General features: G+C 44.4%; 1 protein-coding gene across 1 annotated transcript in view; it reads right to left on the reverse strand.

Moving 5' to 3' along the window:
- MEGF6 (multiple EGF like domains 6) overlaps window positions 1-17,171 on the reverse strand; it is a 557,152-nt gene that overhangs the window by 86,951 nt on the left and 453,030 nt on the right. The window contains exon 6 of the mRNA XM_073561705.1: window positions 12,822-12,944. Within this exon, the coding sequence (XP_073417806.1) occupies window positions 12,822-12,944 (123 nt within the window). The remainder of the gene's footprint in view (window positions 1-12,821; window positions 12,945-17,171) is intronic.

Raw genomic sequence — 17,171 nt, forward strand, 5'->3', positions numbered from 1 at the left:
GGAATACTGCCCCCGCGGCTACTACGCGGTAGCCGTGATCGTCGAACCTGAAGGCCACGAGCCCCCGTAAAAAGGACCCCCAGAGACACTTCCAGCATCCCGGGAGCACCACGGCTGTGGAGCCCCTTGCTACTGGCGGGACACCGGCTATCAGAAGATGGCCCGGACTACCGGGATTTCGATGCACCGTTGTGCAGGCCAGAGGACAGTTCGACGTCCAAGATAAGGGACATGTTTTGTTGCTTGTTACTTGCTCCTGACATAGCGGGGATGCGGGGGAGGAAGTGCTCATGTTAAAGGAAGTGGGAGTGCTCGTGTTCTGTTTGAAATGTTACGGTTAAAGAAAAAGGGGTAACTCCTGTTGAGTTACTCCTAGTGTAATTAAAACAAAGGTAGCTGTATATATGGTATACCAAAAGTTGGTTTAATGTGTAGTATGTATAAGAATGTGCAACAGGTCCCGGGTACAGGGTAGGATAAAAAAACGCTGACCATGACTCTTTTTAAAATTGAAGGACAATAAGACGGAAGAGAGTGAACCAGACAGTAGTCCGTCAGCCAGGTCCCCGACACCACAGACACCCCAAAAAGGATAGGCGGGCGCTAACGACGACGTGGTAGGTGAAAGGCCTCGGTCATGGCGTTCCGGACAGTTGAGGGTAACAGAAAGGGAGAGCAGTGGGAGGTACACGCCGTAGAGTAGTCCGGGTGGTCCTAGCCAACCTGAAAGAAGTTGTCACGTGGCGTGCGCGCCGGTGAGTAGCAGTAGGCTGCTCGGAGCATGGTGCTCCCGGTTTGGTTCGGCCCCCGCGCGTGGCAGGTTTGGCCCAACAACCGGTCCGACAACAGACGGTGGACAAGCTTCAGGACGACGTAGGTAGGGAGTACGATTGTCGGGGATGACGATAGACAAAGGAAGGGGGAGTGTGGGGAAGGTGACCTGATGGACGGACGTGTCAGTAGGGAGAAGGGATGGTTTGTGCACTATAGACGGATGTTTGCTATGACAGAAGGGAAACAGCTGTAGAATATGGAAAACGGAGTGCAATACCTAAATTTGACCACAAGATGGCAGAGGGGAGCGTGAGAACAGGACTTGTCAGCAGCTTAGGGCTACGGAACCACTTAGTCATGGGGGGCGGGGAGATAGGAACCCAGGAGGGAAATTCCCGAGGAAGGGGATAAATAGGACAGGACAGGGTTCCAGGCAGGCTAGTCCCGGGAAGAGCTCAGGAGGAGAAGACTCAGTACTGAGGACTGACAATGGTGGAGAGCTCGACCAGGGGACTGAGAGGAAGAGACAGGGGGGTGGCCCTGACACAAAGAACCGCAGGACAGATGAGGCCCCGGGGGTACCGATTGGACGACGACCTCGGACTGGTGAAGTGCTGGCGGTAGATAGGCCTAGGGCAGCCCCAGCGAAAGATCAGTGAGGAACGTCACTACGACTGAAGGAAGGTGAAGGTACCTGAGCCTGAATACGGAGAGCTGTAAAGGTGCTGCGGTGTATTGCTACGGTCGTCAGGAGGACGGCCAATAAACTCGGACCTGTTGCAACCAAGATCTGCCTCCGTCTCGTGTCTGTGTCGTCTGGTCGCGGTAAGCAGTGGATCACCCCCCAATCTGGGCCCCTACCACAGCACATTTCAGCTTTCAGCAGAATTATCCAGCACTCAGACATTGTGGAAGAATGAACAGTGGGTGGAACATACAGCAACTTCTATCTGCAGCCTCACAACATGGATGATTGCAGGTACTGACAAAATGGAGAGGTTGCACAGTACAATATTAAAAGGGTGTTCTCAGGTATAAAGGTTATCCCCTATATAGGATATTATTATTATTATTATTATTATTATTATTATTATTATTATTATTTATATAGCACCATTGATTCCATGGTGCTGTACATGAGAAGGGGTAACATACAAAGTACAGATATCACTTACAGTAAACAAGCTAACAATCACAGACTGATATAGAGGGGAGAGAGGACCCTGTCCTTTCGGGCTTACATTCTACAGGATGCTGGGGAAGGAGACAGTAGGTTGGGGGGTTGCAGCAGCTCCAGTGATGGTGAGGTGGTAGCTCCAGCAGTGGTGAGGAGGCAGCGGGGATCATTGCAGGCCATAAGCTTTCCTGAAGAGATGGGTTTTCAGGTTCCGTCTGAAGGATCCGATTGTGGTTGATAGTCGGATGTGTTGGGGCAAATAATTCTTAAGGATGGGGGCTATTCGGGAGAAGTCTTGGAGGCGGTTGGGTGAGGAGCGAATAAGTGTGGAGGAGAGAAGGAGGTCTTAGGATAACCGGAGATTACGTGAGGGAAGGTATCGGGAGATTAGTTCAGAGACATATGGAGGAGACAGGTTATAGATGGCCTTGTATTGTAGGTCAGTATTAGTAATTTGAATTGGATACGCTAAGGGAATGGGAGCCAGTGAAGAGATTTGTAGAGTGGAGAAGCGGAGGAGTAGGGAGGAGAGAGATGAATTAGTCGGGCGGCAGAGTTAAGGATGGACTGGAGAGGTGCGAGGGTGCTAGCAGGGAGCCACAGAAAAGGATGTTGCAATAGTCGAGGTGGGAGATGATGAGGACATGTACAAGCATTTTAGTAGAATGAGGGTTGAGGAAGGGATGGATTCTGGAAATATTTTTGAGCTGGAGGCGACAGGAGGTGGAGAGAGCTTGGATGTGCGGTTTGAAGGACAGGGCAGAGTCAAGGGTTACTCCAAGGCAGCGGACCTCTGGTACGGGGGAAAGCGTGATGTCGTCAATTGTTATAGATAAGTCGGGTAAGGAAGATCTGTGAGATGGGGGAAAGATGATCAGTTCAGATTTGTCTACATTGAGTTTGAGGAAGCGAGAGGAGAAGAAGGAGGATATGGCTGATAGACACTCTGGGATTCTGGACAGCAGAGAGGTGACGTCTGGGCCAGAGAGGTAGATCTGAGTATCATCGGCATAAAGGTGTTACTGTAATTCATGGGACTTTATGAGTTGCCCCAGGCCAAGTGTATAGATTCAGAAGAGTAGGGGTTCTAGAACAGAGCCTTGGGGGACTCCAACAGAGAGAGGGTGGGATGAGGAGGTAGTGTGGGAGTGGGAGAAGCTGAATGTGCGGTTGGAAAGGTATGAGGATAGGATAGGAGATAACTTTCCGGTTCATGGTTATCTGACCAATCCGATAAAGATTAATTGGGTATTCACAAGTTTGAAAGTTATCCCCTCTTCGTTGAATAGGGGATAACTTCCCGATTGATGGGACTGCCACCGATCCTGACATCTCTGAAGAGCCCTGGCTGATTGTAGCAGAGGTCGATCATGTGCACAGAAACTTCATTCATTCAAATAGGTGCGCCAAAGGTCAGCCTAATGCAGAACATCGCTATCGCTGGTGCTCCCAGTAAGAGTGAAGGGAGCGGTAGAGCACATGATGGACCTCTGCTTCATTCAGCCGGGGATCTCTTCAGAGGATCAGTGGGGGCCACGGTGATCGAAGCCCAACGAACGGAAACTTATCTCCTATCCTGCAGATAAGGAATAAATTTTACACTTGAGAAAACTCCTTTGCCATCTGCTGTCTGCTTAACCCGGTCGGTCACAACATAAGCCTGCAACTGTTGTATCCTCCAACAGATATAGACGATCTTGCCCAACCAAATCCTGAGTCATTTATTTACCTGCCACAGGGGGATATCAGACTTCAGCTTCAATTCTAAGTGCAAATCATTACTATGCACCTCAGTAAGGAAAAACCACATTGTTCATTTCTGCTGTACGGATACTATGTGTAATTCCTTTCGCTAATCTGATTTGTGACCTTGTGCAAATCATATATCATCAGAGAATGGAACCAACTCTATACAAGCTGCAGCTGTTTTATTAAATCATTTGTTTGGGACGGGATTTATTTTCATTTTTTGCTCGCTCTGGAGGAGAATAGACAGACATGCATGTATTATCTGGTCATAGAAAGTGTTGCCAGAAGTCTAAAAAACCACATAATCTACTGTATATCTGCCAACAAGAAGACAACATGCACTCTGCTGGACCCCCTCACTATAAGGCCTCATTCAGACATCCGCTCTTCACATGGTAAAAATGGACAGTGACCAAATACTGATGAAACTCGGATCCAGAACACTGATGAAAATTGGTTCATTTACTGTGTTACTAGAAAAATCATTGGCGTGTGAATGAGGCGTAAGGGCAGACATCTTGTTATATTTCCTGCGGTCAGCGCTGAGCAATCCATGGTGCCACCGGTGACGTGAACATTGGGCATACAGGCAGATCTTACAGTAATACAGAATAGGTCACGTACATTGCAATGCAAGAGCCCAAAACCTATCTGGCCCCCGCTAAGTAAAGAACAAGACCCACAAGACCCAGTGATCATTCACTAGACCTGTGTTTCCCAATCAGGGTCCAACAGTTTTCTGGAATGTCTTTAGGGGGTCTCTACAAAACTACTAGACTAAAACTACAAATGCAGTTTTTACGCAATAGTTTTCTTTTTTAGCCAAAGCAAGACATGAATCAAACAGGAAGGGGAAACTATAAAGATAGTTCACATTTATCATTTTTCCTGCATTTTTTAAAGAAAAATAATGCATCATTTTACATAAAGGGATTAAAAGCTGCAGGGTATTTCTGCACATTTGTCATTGTGTTTTCTTTTTGTGTTTCAGTCAGTGGGTGGTGTGAACACTGTCCGACCGACTTGTTCACGTTTGTGCATGTCACATGTGTTTTTAATCCCTTTTTTTCCTTGCTTATGCATGGTTTGAGAGACCCCACCCCTCTCTTGTGTGACATGCACATAATGAGCCGTCTTACACCACGTGCCCATACTAGGAAGTGCCTGTCTGAATCCTGTTCATTTAGACACTGTTCATATGTTCAGGTTTTAAATACATTAGATAGGGACTGCTCCATTACGGGTTACCTTGACGAGGTGGAGTTGCTTGGTATACATTTTTTTGCAAAAAAACGTATCGACTAAATACCCTGTATTTGTTGCCATCTTTTTACCAGCACTTGCTGATTACTGTCATATTTGTTACTGCAGGGTATTTCTGCACATTTGTCATTCTGTGTTTTTTTTTTGTAGGTGCGGTGCATTTTTTTAAAAATACATCATGTTAATTGTTTACATTTTTGTTTTTTTTTCCATTGAGATCAATGTGGCAAAAAAAACAAAAAAACAACACATAATGATGCACAGAAACACCCAAAAATTGCTCAAAAAACAAATTTTAATGCGGAATTGCAGTCGATTGTCTGCATTTTTCCTGAGTGTGAATATGTAACGTGGCGCAGGGCGGTAGCTGTGGGTGAGGTACTTGTGTTCTACACCCTGGCACACTACAAGAAAATGGGGTCCTGGCTGGGTGTGTGGACTATAACTATAAGGGCTCATACTCACTGGCGATAAAATCGGACGTTTGCAATCCGATTTAAAATCGGATTGCACTCTGACCAATGTTAGTCAATGGGTGACATCTCACTTGCGATTTGTTTCCCATCCAAAATCGTACTGAGAAAAAAATCGCAGCATGCTGTGATTTGCTGTGATTTTCGCCAATGCAAGTTAATGGGTGCGATTAAAAAAAGGACCAAAAACGGACCATCCGTTTTCCATCCATTTTAAACGGATACATTACCATTCTGTGGCATAGAACACTGTAAATGGTCCTGTAAATGACAGTAGAAAAATAGTTGCTGCGAAAAAAAAATGGATGTAAAACGGATGCAAAACGGATAGAAAACGGATGAAAAGATTAAAAATCGCATAGAAATCGCATAACACTCGCATAGCACTCCACCCTTTTTTACAGTCCAGAAATCGGACCGTTTTTTTAATCGCCAGTGAGTATGAGCCCTATCAGTGCTATGCCCTTGTAGACTCCATGATGTCAGTGACTTCGGCTGGCCAGGACCAGATGTTGTAGAGTTCAATAACGGAGACCACCACTCAAAAATAAACTCTCTTTTACTAAACAATAACGTAAACCATCAGTTCCTCTGCCTTCACCACAACCAACCCAGCAGAGCTCTTCTGGAGCTTTCTTCCAATAAAGACACTACAGTTCGGCGAGTGAGAGTCCTTTTCCACTTAGGCGAGCTACTTATGCCACCATGGCTGTAACTTAGCTTCTCTGTTTTTCGACATCTTGGAACTACCACATGGGGCACTCTCATCGTCTCGCATTCTATGCTCTGATTTGTCCCGTTATCACCCATAATCTCCAAGCTCGGGACCGTCCCATTCGGCCTCCTGCCCCAGATCCCGTCTTCAGAGAATCACTCACTCCTATCACTTTTCCTTGCTGGTATTTCGGATCACGCTTTCCATTGCTGCGGTCTACTATCACTTCAGTGACACCTACTTCATGCGGCTCTGCTCATATGGCAGACCATAGGTCTGCTTCTACTGCACGCTAGGTCCTATCTGCCTTCCTGACCGGAAACTCCCTGTGTCTCTTCACTTTAGCACCTCACACTCTGGGCAAGTCCTAAACATCAACTACAGTATCTCTCCCTGTTAACTACCTAGTGCTGGGCAGAACCCTACTCTACAAGTAATAATACACATCACTAAAAATACTACACATCATTTCACTTTACACTAATACACATGTCTTCAAGGTGGAGCGTGGGAAAAACTGGAATTGGCCTAAAAAACGGAAACAAAAAGTGCATGTGTGGCTTTAGCAGCCTCAGCAAACTGATTTCAGCCTGTGTGAAAGGCAGATTGTATCAGGCTTCTTTGGGGAAGAAATGAAAGTAGGGGTCACCCAGTTTGGGACACTTTTTCCCATGGTTTCTTCACTGCTGGAGAGAGCACAAGGGTTGGAGTTTCATAGCATTTCTCAGCCATTTATGATCAAACAAAATAATTGACATTCAATATCCCGATCAGAGTTCCATGTGCGCTGTATGCAGTGAGTGCCCCCTGGTGGCAGCTGTGGGCAGACATCATTTTATCTTTTTGCTGGGTGATGGAAAGAAGAGCAGTAAAGGCTCAGGAGCTCAGTTTCAATTAGGATTCTTAAAAATAAATTATAGGGACACTTTCCTGCCCTTGACCACAACCCTAACTTCTCACAAAAATATTAGATAAACCAATCTAAACCACCAGAGATATGAGTTATTAAAGAGGTATTATCCACATCTCAGACAGGATGCCACATAAATGTCTAAGACAGAATATGTTAGTTACTTCTAGCCATCATTGAGAATGGATATCCTCCATCACCCTAGACCACCGGGGGCCCCCACTAACCACAATCCAGCCTTAGCTACTAGAAAGGATCCATACAGAACCTGGTGGCCTGGTCAGAGCTATGAATTGTTGACTATTTTATGCTTTTTTACTTAATTTGTGCAGCATGTGAGTGGCAAAATAATGACTTTTGCTACGTTATTTGGAGACTCCATTTTTAGTCTTGGCGTCTTTCCATTATTCAATTCCAGCTTCTGTTAAACATTGGGAGACTAAATAAAGAGATTGCAAAATGTGTCATTAGACACCACGACGGAGGCGCATATCACAGCTATTGTCCGGATATCTCATTTGATGGCAAATCTCCCACCTCGAAACTTGTCCTCGACGCGCGTCACTTCATTATAGCTAACCAATCTAGTAAATGAGGTGGGAGGCAGCGATGGAGCTGAATGCCACTTCAAGACACGCTCGAAATTACTGTCATACGTCATCCAGGATGTAATGTGTTATTCTTCTCTATCCGTATTACAAGAATTGGATGCAAATTTCAGTTGTAAAACTTTACTCCTGATTTATCGAATCACTAATAAGCGGAGCTTGGAGCTTGGGAGTGTTTAGATGTTTTCTCCTTTATGGGGATGGGGTGTAAGATTGGAATAACTCATCAAGTGTAGACAAATCAATGTCTAATGGGGGCCATACACTACTCTTGGTCCCCCATCAATAATTAGGCGGTCCCACCTTAAAGGAGTTATGACAGAGACATAACAGCTCCCCAATTTCAGTCAAGGGTTACATATAATTTAACATTTCTAGGAGGAATAATAGAGGAACAGCACGTGACAGTTTTATTAAAAAAAAGATGCTTGAGAATTTTTTTTATAGGGGATACTGATATATACTACACTAGATGTGTCTACAGATCTTACGATTCCACTTTAAAAAAAAATATTTCCAGTAAAAAAAAAAACAAGTTAGCATTTACCCACTGGATAGGTGATCACTGCTACATTTGTGAGGGTTCGATGGCTGAGAACCTCACTGATCGCAAAATCTGTCCCCAGGACGAACAGAGCGGTGTGCACACATGTGGCAGCTGCTTTATTTAAAAGGAAACTATTGTCAGGAAATAACCTACTGATTATAGGGAATCTGTCAGCAGGTGTTTGCTACCTCACCTGAGAGCAGCATAATGTGGGAAAAGAGACCCTGATTCCAGCTATGTGTCACTTAGTTTACTGGGTGCAGCCGTTCTGACACAATCTAGAGTTTTTCGATTTAGCAATGGAGCAGAGCTGAGACAGCTGCCTCTACCCACACCAGGCTCTGTATATACAATGTCTATAGACAGTGAGAGGCTTATCACAGAAGGGGGCGGAATTGGACTACCAAGCACCCACTGCTGTAGTCCAGCAATGATAAGCTCCTGGTGCTAAAATAATAATTCCAGGTAAATAATAGCAAGGAGCTGGATAAGAGAGGTATCGCTGTTCTATGTTTAAAGGGCCCGTCACACTAAGCGAGATCGCTAGCGATATTGCTAAAGCGTCACCGATTTTGTGACGCAGCAGCGATATTGCTAGCGATATCGCTATGTGTGATACTTACCTCCGACCACTCCCCCGCTGGTTATCGCTGATCGCGCGAGAACGTCCTGGGCCGTTTCTTGTCAGCCGCTTCCTGCTGGGCTTCCTGCAGGCGCCGACGAGCGACGCGTGGACGCGGGCGGGAGGACGTCAGGATCGCCGCGTCTGACAGGTAAGTAACGACCGCCGACCCTTGCTATGTCGCTGGTGGGATCTGCCTGTGTGGCAGCTCACTAGCGACCACTTAGCGATGCACCAGCGATCCTGACCAGGACATATCGTTGTCGGGATCGCTGGTGCATCGCTAAATGTGACGGGACCTTAAGCCCTACATCATGCTGTCTTCAGACTACATAACAAAAAAACAGCTGACAGATTCCCTTCAAATCATATTTATATGCTAGACATATTGCTTAAAACTTTTTGCCAGTGTAACTTTTTTTTTTTTTTTTTTTTACATTAACTGCTCTTTCTTGCAGTCTTCACACTGGTCCTAGTCAATGGAGCTTTTTTTTTTTTAGTTTCATTTTTTTCAGGAAATAACAAAAACATTAGTCACAATGGTGAGATCCCCAACCCTTTCTTTTGTATTGAAGTGTCATTGCAGCACAGTGTATACAGTGTTACCTGTCATTGTAATCCTGCCTCTGATGACAATGAGCTTGCTAAAAACTCCTCCTGAAAAGGCATGAAGTATTGGTCTAAAAAGAAACCCAGTGGCCAGTGTGAAAAATGGCAAGATTACTAATTTTAATGTTATTTTTTTTTTTTTTTTTAAATACATGGAACGCACAAACCTTACTAAAATAAACTGTCATTTTCTGAAGATAGCCTCCCTTTAATGTCTATGTGGCTGATGAAGATAGCTATCCAATCCTTAAAAGCAGGACCTTTAAAGCATTCCACTCACTGTCCGCATGTGGCAATTGTATGGAATTAAGACTCAAAAGTATTATTTGAGGGTTGAAGACACCAATAGTGATTCCAGCTGAGCAGTAAGATATGCATTCCTCTCTACCAAACTGGAACCACATGGGAGTAAGGTCATTTCCATCTTAGTACGGCTCATGTTATGCGCCGTTTATGATGGCTGAGGACACTGGTGAGGTTCAGGATAATGTTTGGAATTTCCGTAAACTGAAGTTCACATCAGTCTATGAGTTTCTTGATTATATCACTTATACTACATGTGGACACCATGGCGGTATATCATGCACAGTGACGTGATCCCACAACTAAAGAATACACAGTACATCGTATGTCATCTCATCAGCATGCGACGTCATCTCATTAGCTGGTAAACTATTTAAACCGCATTATTTTATTATTTTCATGCACCTGCAAATATTTTTTATCATATTGGTATGAGAATTTTACATTTCCTCAGCCTGTAGTTACCCGTTTGGCCTGCAGGTGTCAATATGGTAATTGCTAGCTATAGAAAGCATTAATAACAGACTAAATGATTTTTTTTTTCAACGGCCAAAATATCTCCAGGCATCAGATGCACAGGTGTGAACAGGCCCCTAATAACGCTTTTATCCCAAAGATAAATTCCTGTAATCAGTTAAAATGGACAGATACAAATATGCAATTAGCGGAGATGTTTGCTGCCAGCTTGCAGCACGGCTCCAGCGAAGAGAGTGGTAATTGACCATAATCCTGTGCAGCTATTAATGCCAGAGAGGAATTTTGTGATATCACAAAAAAAATGACCCACCGAAATAAATCACATAGATTAAAAGTGTAGGGCTGAATCTAATGGACCTGGAAGTGAGCGCGAAATAGTGCGAGTGAGCGCGCAATGAAAAAAGGTTCTCGTCATTTTCCAGATCCTGGAAGGAGTTCAGGAAGACAGATGCCATTGACAAGGAATGACACACTAAAGGAGTGACATCTGTCAGTGTGGCGCCTGCCAAGCCCGGCCTCAGCAGATTGCCGCACACTTGGACGCTGAGGAGACTCATTTCATAATGACAGCAACAAAGCAGCACAGAGGAAATTTAATGTGATGATTTCATGAGCGTGCTTGCCAACGCAATTAGGAGAGTCGTGTTGCTGTCTTTGCACGCCTAGCTGATTGACCTCTCGCTGCGCTGTCTGGCAGCAGAACACAGCACTAGGGGGCACTGGTGTCCCTTAGAGGGCAAACAATTCCCAGCGGACACTACCATCAGCATTTCACACGGTACATTACAGGTATCCAGATACCCTCTTGTGGTGTCATCCACTGTCCTTCCTTGGCAAAATTTGAAGAACAGTTTAAAAAGCCAAAATAAATGGTGCTTTAATTATTCAGACCCCAATGTACATGTTTCATCTTATTTCTCACAATTTAAAGGAAGCAAATGGCAGTAGACGTGAACAGGAGTTGGTGTTGTGCTGGAGTGTATACTTGTAGCTGAGAATATCCCAAAAATTGTTTGGAGAGAAAGCAGAGGATAATTGGAGTACAGTAGTGGCTGAGCTCCTTCCCATCCTTGACTCTGGAGAATCCAACTGTCCATTATCTTGGTCTAAAAAGTCGACGTGAGGAACATGAAAGGATAATTGGAGTAGTGGTGATTGTGCTCCTTAACTATAGTGATCCCAATTGTCCTTTATCTGGAAAAAAAAAATCAAATGAGTGATATCAGCAGATATAAATGGAGTAGTGGTGGGCTGTGCACCTTCCCATCCTTGGTGCTGGAGAATCCAAATGTCCTTCTTGGTCCACAAACTTGTAGAGAGGGATATCAGAGGATAATTGGAGTAGTGGTAACTGTGCTCCTTGGCTCTGGAGAACCAAACTGTCCTTTATGTGGATCCGAAAAAAATCAAATGAGGGACATCAGAAGATAATTGGAGTAGTAGTGGTTGTGCTCCTTCCTATCGTTTGTTCAGGAGAAAATAACTCTCCTTTATTGGGGTCCAAAAAATGGTAGCCAGGGATACCAGAAGATAATTGGAGTAGCAGTGGTTGCGCTCCTGTGCTTTAGGGAACCCAACATTCCTTTATCCGGGTCCAAATAAAATTTAAGCAACGTACATCAGGGAATAATTGGGGTAGTGGTGGTTGTGCTTTTTGGCTCTAGAGAATCCAACCGTTCTTTACCAGAGTTCAAAAAACAGGAGTTAGAGACATCATAAGATAATGAAGTAGTGGTGGTTGTGCTCCTTCCGATCCTTGGCTCTGGAGAACCCAACTGTACTTTACCTGGGTGAGGGATCCAAACAAAAATCAAAGCAAGGGACATCAGAAGATAATTGGAGTAGTGGTGTTTGTGCTCCTTGGCACTGGAGAGCCCAACTGTATTTTGCCCGAGTCCAAAAAAATCGAAGCGACGGACATCAGAAGATAAGTGGAGTAGTCGTGCTGCTGTTGCATTTGTATCTGCTTTGTGACCAAGGGCAGTTGGGATCTTCTAAGATACTACGACCTTTCACACAGGGGCAGGTGGATGATAGGAGAATTTTGCCCATCCATCACTGTGTCCTCATGACATTTTTTTTCATCAGTGTGATTCTCCAGAGATACTATGAAGACTATCTGGACTCTGTGCAGCTCAAAAGAGGTGGCTCATCTGCTCATCATCGCCCCCTGTTAGTAATTTACTGTGTATGAACTATCTAGAGTAGTGGGGAAGGGAACTGACAACTCCTTTAAGCATTTATTTTGTACAGAAAAAAAAACGTTACATATTTTCAGGGTTCTTCAATCTTCACTGGTGAACTTTGGCTTGTCTATTACAAAGAAGCCTAGGGACTTCCCAGCGTAACCGTTCAGGTTATCTAAGTGGCCAGAGATAGATATAATTTCATATATAAAAACAATATTTTAATGAGGAAGTTTTTAATCATTGGCGGTAATCTACAGTAACGAGGACGGCGCTGGAGAATTTTTGCAGCGTAAAAACTTGTCCAGATTCCAAACAGTATGGGAATATGAGCCCAGCTTGGTGCCAAAGGGATGAAATGAGATTATAAGCAAGAATGTAACAGTGGATAGTGATTACCGTACTTACTAATGCATGACCTGCTATCCGCATGAAGACGGAAGCCCGCTTTGCACTCGCAGTGATATGACCCCGGGGTGTTGACACAATGCTGCTGGCATCCACCATTATGGACTTGGCATTCGTCGACATCTGAAACGAGAAGCAGGACGGTTTGGTGATAATTGTGGATACTGGGGTAAAATTAGTACACAGGGTGCTTAAACCCAATAAACGTCTCAGTGCATTATTGTCTGAAAATATTAAAAAAAAAAACTATAAAAGAAGTAAAAGTTATTGAGCCAAAGAGCAGTCGACACGGGCCAAAATGCATAGATTTGTTTTCTGGTTATGATCTCCTTAAATAAAACGCTCTACTGGGCTAGAAAAAGGGAAATCATTTTTAATATAGCATAAATTTCAGATTTCCTCTCAAGCAGATAAGAAATTCTACCTATTGTCTCCCAGCACTAATCAAAAATGGGAAAACTCTACTTTGGCCTTCATTAGCGTTAGTGTCCCCAAACTTCCAAACTCTTTTTCAATGAGACGTCAGCAACGCAACATTTTTATGGTTTTACGAACTTGTTTCTACTTCAGTGTGATACCATCACTTGTCAAACCTGGGATCATGTTTTAGATAGAACTACGCCCTCAGGTGGCCAGGACATGACCCATCAGAGGGACAATTATTTATAGAGATGGCAAGATAGATGAAGACACCATTGCATGCAGTTTACTAAAGAAGCTTGAAAGTAGAACTCAAATATCTGTTATATGCAGAAGTAAGGTGAAAGTCCAGCTCATCGATCTTGCCATCTACTCCTTGTCCAGGTGCACAGCGTGGGTAATGAACAAAAAAGGGATGTCTAGTGCTCTGTGAATGACTTAAAGAACTTGTAACTTTTATTTTAGGAACATGCACATGAACATGTAAGGCAGTGCCTATTCAGCAAACACCAACGCATTTCAACTTTAAGACCTTTTGGTTGGAGTTTGCTGAAAAGACACTGTCTTTTTATGTTCATGTGTATGTTCCTAAAATAAAAGCTAGAAGTTTTTCAAGACCATTTTCGGAGTGCTGGATATCCTTTTTTTTGTCCAAATATCTATATATCCCAGAAATTTAACAGTGTCCTTCAAGACGGGGGGTTGATCCTATCTCAAGATTCATGACCCTCTATCAGAGACTGGTTTTATACCATATTTCAAGTTCAGTTAGTTTATAGCCTGAGTAGGTCAAGCAGAGAAGAGCCTCCAATTTTTTTTTAAAAAAAGTGGGTAAGGGTGGGTGCCAAAAGGGAGGTTACAAAATGGTCAATTTATCCAAAAAGTCCAATCTTCAGCACCTCAGAACCATGGCTATCTTCTCTAACAGATATCAGGCATTTTAATTCTATTCAACTCTAGGACCACTTATCAGTGCTAGTGGATGGTATTCATGGGACCTTCTGTGTAAAATCCCTTTGAATAACAAGTTTACCAAAGTGGCTTTTTGACTTTCTTAGGAAAAAGGAGCCTTGTTGTTAGTCAGCTTGATCCAATCAGAGTACACTTTAAAAAGTCCCACCCATGAGGAGCTCAGGGGGGCTTTTCAAATAATACCATTCCACCCCCAGCCTAATGTTTCCATTATATATGTCTAGGGAAGCCATATTCTCAAATACATTTTTGACTTGGGTATGAGCAGGACATGCCATATACAGCTGACCACCAAGAGAATTATTATTAATATTTCTTTTTAGAGCACCATTGATTCCATGGTGCTGTACATGAAAAGGGGTTACATACACGATACAAATATAAAATGAGAACCACTCATTTCTCTGTATCACCTCTAAAGAAATTAGGAATTACACTGTGTCCCATCTAAATCTCTGGACCATCCATAATGTGTAAGGGCAATCTGGGTCCTACAGAGCATGAGCCACAATGTGCAGTGGTTCCACACTCAGTGGAGGGAGAATGAATATGTAAAGAGGTTTTTATGACTGACCACAAGTTAAGCAACTCCTAAATCCATCGAGATTGGCCAATAAGGATCAATCAAAACCGGCTAAACTAATTTTCCATGGTTCGAAATGTTAATGGACAGCATATGTTCTATGACTAAGGTTAGTCTCAGCACATGGAGAGAACCGGCGACAGAGCTTCATAGTCCATAGGAAAATCTTCACATGTTCTGCAATTTTCTAAAGGCAACATGTTAAGGCTGGCGGAAGTCACCAAATTATAAAATAATAGTAGGCGCATTCGCCGCCCGGGGTCCACCGCGCAGAGTTGGTATGCTGCTGCTAAGTAATGGCAGACGCACAATATGGCGGTATAACACATGCGGGTTAAACGTCACCTGGTGTGTGCTGGGCGAACTCTGTTACCTCACAGAGCCGCACTAACGTTAATACACAAAGGCCGAGCCTGTTCACACTCACAGCGCTCGGGGAGAAGACCGCTCCGTATATGGTCACAGGACTCTGGCCCCAGGACATAGGACCAGCGTCCCTCTAGACCTACCGAGTGTGTGGCGTCGCAGCTGTGAATGCTGCTAACAGAAGCCGACTGCCGCGAAGCGACAGTGCCTGCCGTGGTACGACGGTGCCCTATGGCAGGCGACACCATCGGACGCCAGTGCTGGGAACTGATGAGCACTTGTGGCCTATGGCTAGCCACTAGCTGGTGCTGACTCTGCAACTAATTCCCTGACCACCTACATAATATCAAAGGGAGGGGAATTTTAATGTGTCATTCACCTGGTACATGCATCCGTCATCATCCACACATATAGCAACTAGAGTCTATACTATCGCATGGCCGAGCGACCATGCAGACCTTTTATAGCCGTGTGCTTCCGGGACCTTCCTGATGCTCCAGATGGACCAATCGGAACAAGAGAAGGACCTGAGCATGTGACTCCTGATCCCCAATGGGAGATCGTCTCATGAGCATGCTCAGTGGGCCGAAGGAAGGACTTAGCCTCTGCAGTCTTTTGTTGCTGGCCAGACCACATTGCCATAACAGAACCAGAGGTGGCAGTAGCAACTGAACCCACAATGCTGGTGTGGGCTGAACACTGGGATCGTGAAGTCTGCTGAGCAGACTCCACTGTGGCCGGAAAGGAATGGGAGACCAAAGGTGGCAAGGCTCGGGATTCCCGCTGTGCAGCGCCCGGAACCTGATGCCTAACACAACATATGTCTTTGGATGCTCTCGAAGGTTTCTTGCTGTAGCCTTGGTCACATAAGGAAATGTACAAGGTTTACATTCCTTTCTTAGAGTCTCTTACATAGCTCCTTAAGACCCATCTTGTTTCCATGCCTATTTTAGATAATATGTTCAATGCTCCTGGAATGTTCTCAGGAAGAGAAGTCTGGATAACAGCCAACGTGTTCTTCAAAAATGCTGGAAAGCAGGAGAAATAAGCGGAAGGAGCTAAATGATAGACTGTTATCAGTGCAGTCATCTTCGGCTCCTCCAGCTTCATCCAAATCTTCGAGCCTCAACATGTGGCTTTCAGGGCACATTAGGTCAGAGCGCCACAAACAGCGCAGGAGCACAGATTTCCGGTTATTCAGAAAGTAATAAAGCAGAGCTAAGTTTGTCATTCGGTACAACTCTTGAAGCGCCATTTATGATTTTCCATAGGACAGAAGATTAGGAGTTAAAGTACAAACTTAGCCCAAAAGTTGCCTTCTTAACATTGATATTCTATAGGCCATGGCCAGAGGCAGACAGAAATAGAAAATGTCAAGATCAGTTTATGGGCCCTTTGCAATCCAACAGTTCATTATAATACACCTTTTTTAAAGGTGGTAGTGGCCCCCTTACCTCTGGGGCCCCTGTGCACCTGCACAGTTTGCAAAGATGGTATGTTCACCCCTGACCATGTGTCACGGCCCAGCTGTCAGGTGACCCAGGACCAGGGGCTCATTCAGTGTCCCTATCACTAGGGGGCGCCCTAGCTCGCCATATTCCCCGAGATACCTCTGAAGGTGAAGATGCCGGGATCGACAACCTTGCCTTATCTCCTGAGTCAGCCCACCGTCTGTTCTCTTCCCCCACCCAGGGAAGAGGGGTGCTACTGTGCATCGCAGTACACCAACTGATGAACAAAGCAACACAAATGATGGTAACTGAAAATACCAAGCATACAAATATTCACTCATAAAATAGATGAATGCACCATGGAGTGGAGGATGGGGGAATAAACAAAGTAAGAGGAGGGAAGGAAATTATCACAATTACAAGCCAAGCAACAGTCACAGATAAGTATGTGGATTCGACTATCCGTAAATTTAAATCTAGATCTAAATCTTCATGACATAGAAGAATTCTCCAACAGAAATATTTCCAACATATTGTGGAATGTCATAACCGTGATAT

This window comes from Dendrobates tinctorius, unplaced genomic scaffold (assembly GCF_039654945.1).
Source record: "Dendrobates tinctorius isolate UK_male_01 unplaced genomic scaffold, ASM3965494v1 ptg000326l, whole genome shotgun sequence".
Lineage (NCBI taxonomy): Eukaryota > Metazoa > Chordata > Amphibia > Anura > Dendrobatidae > Dendrobates > Dendrobates tinctorius.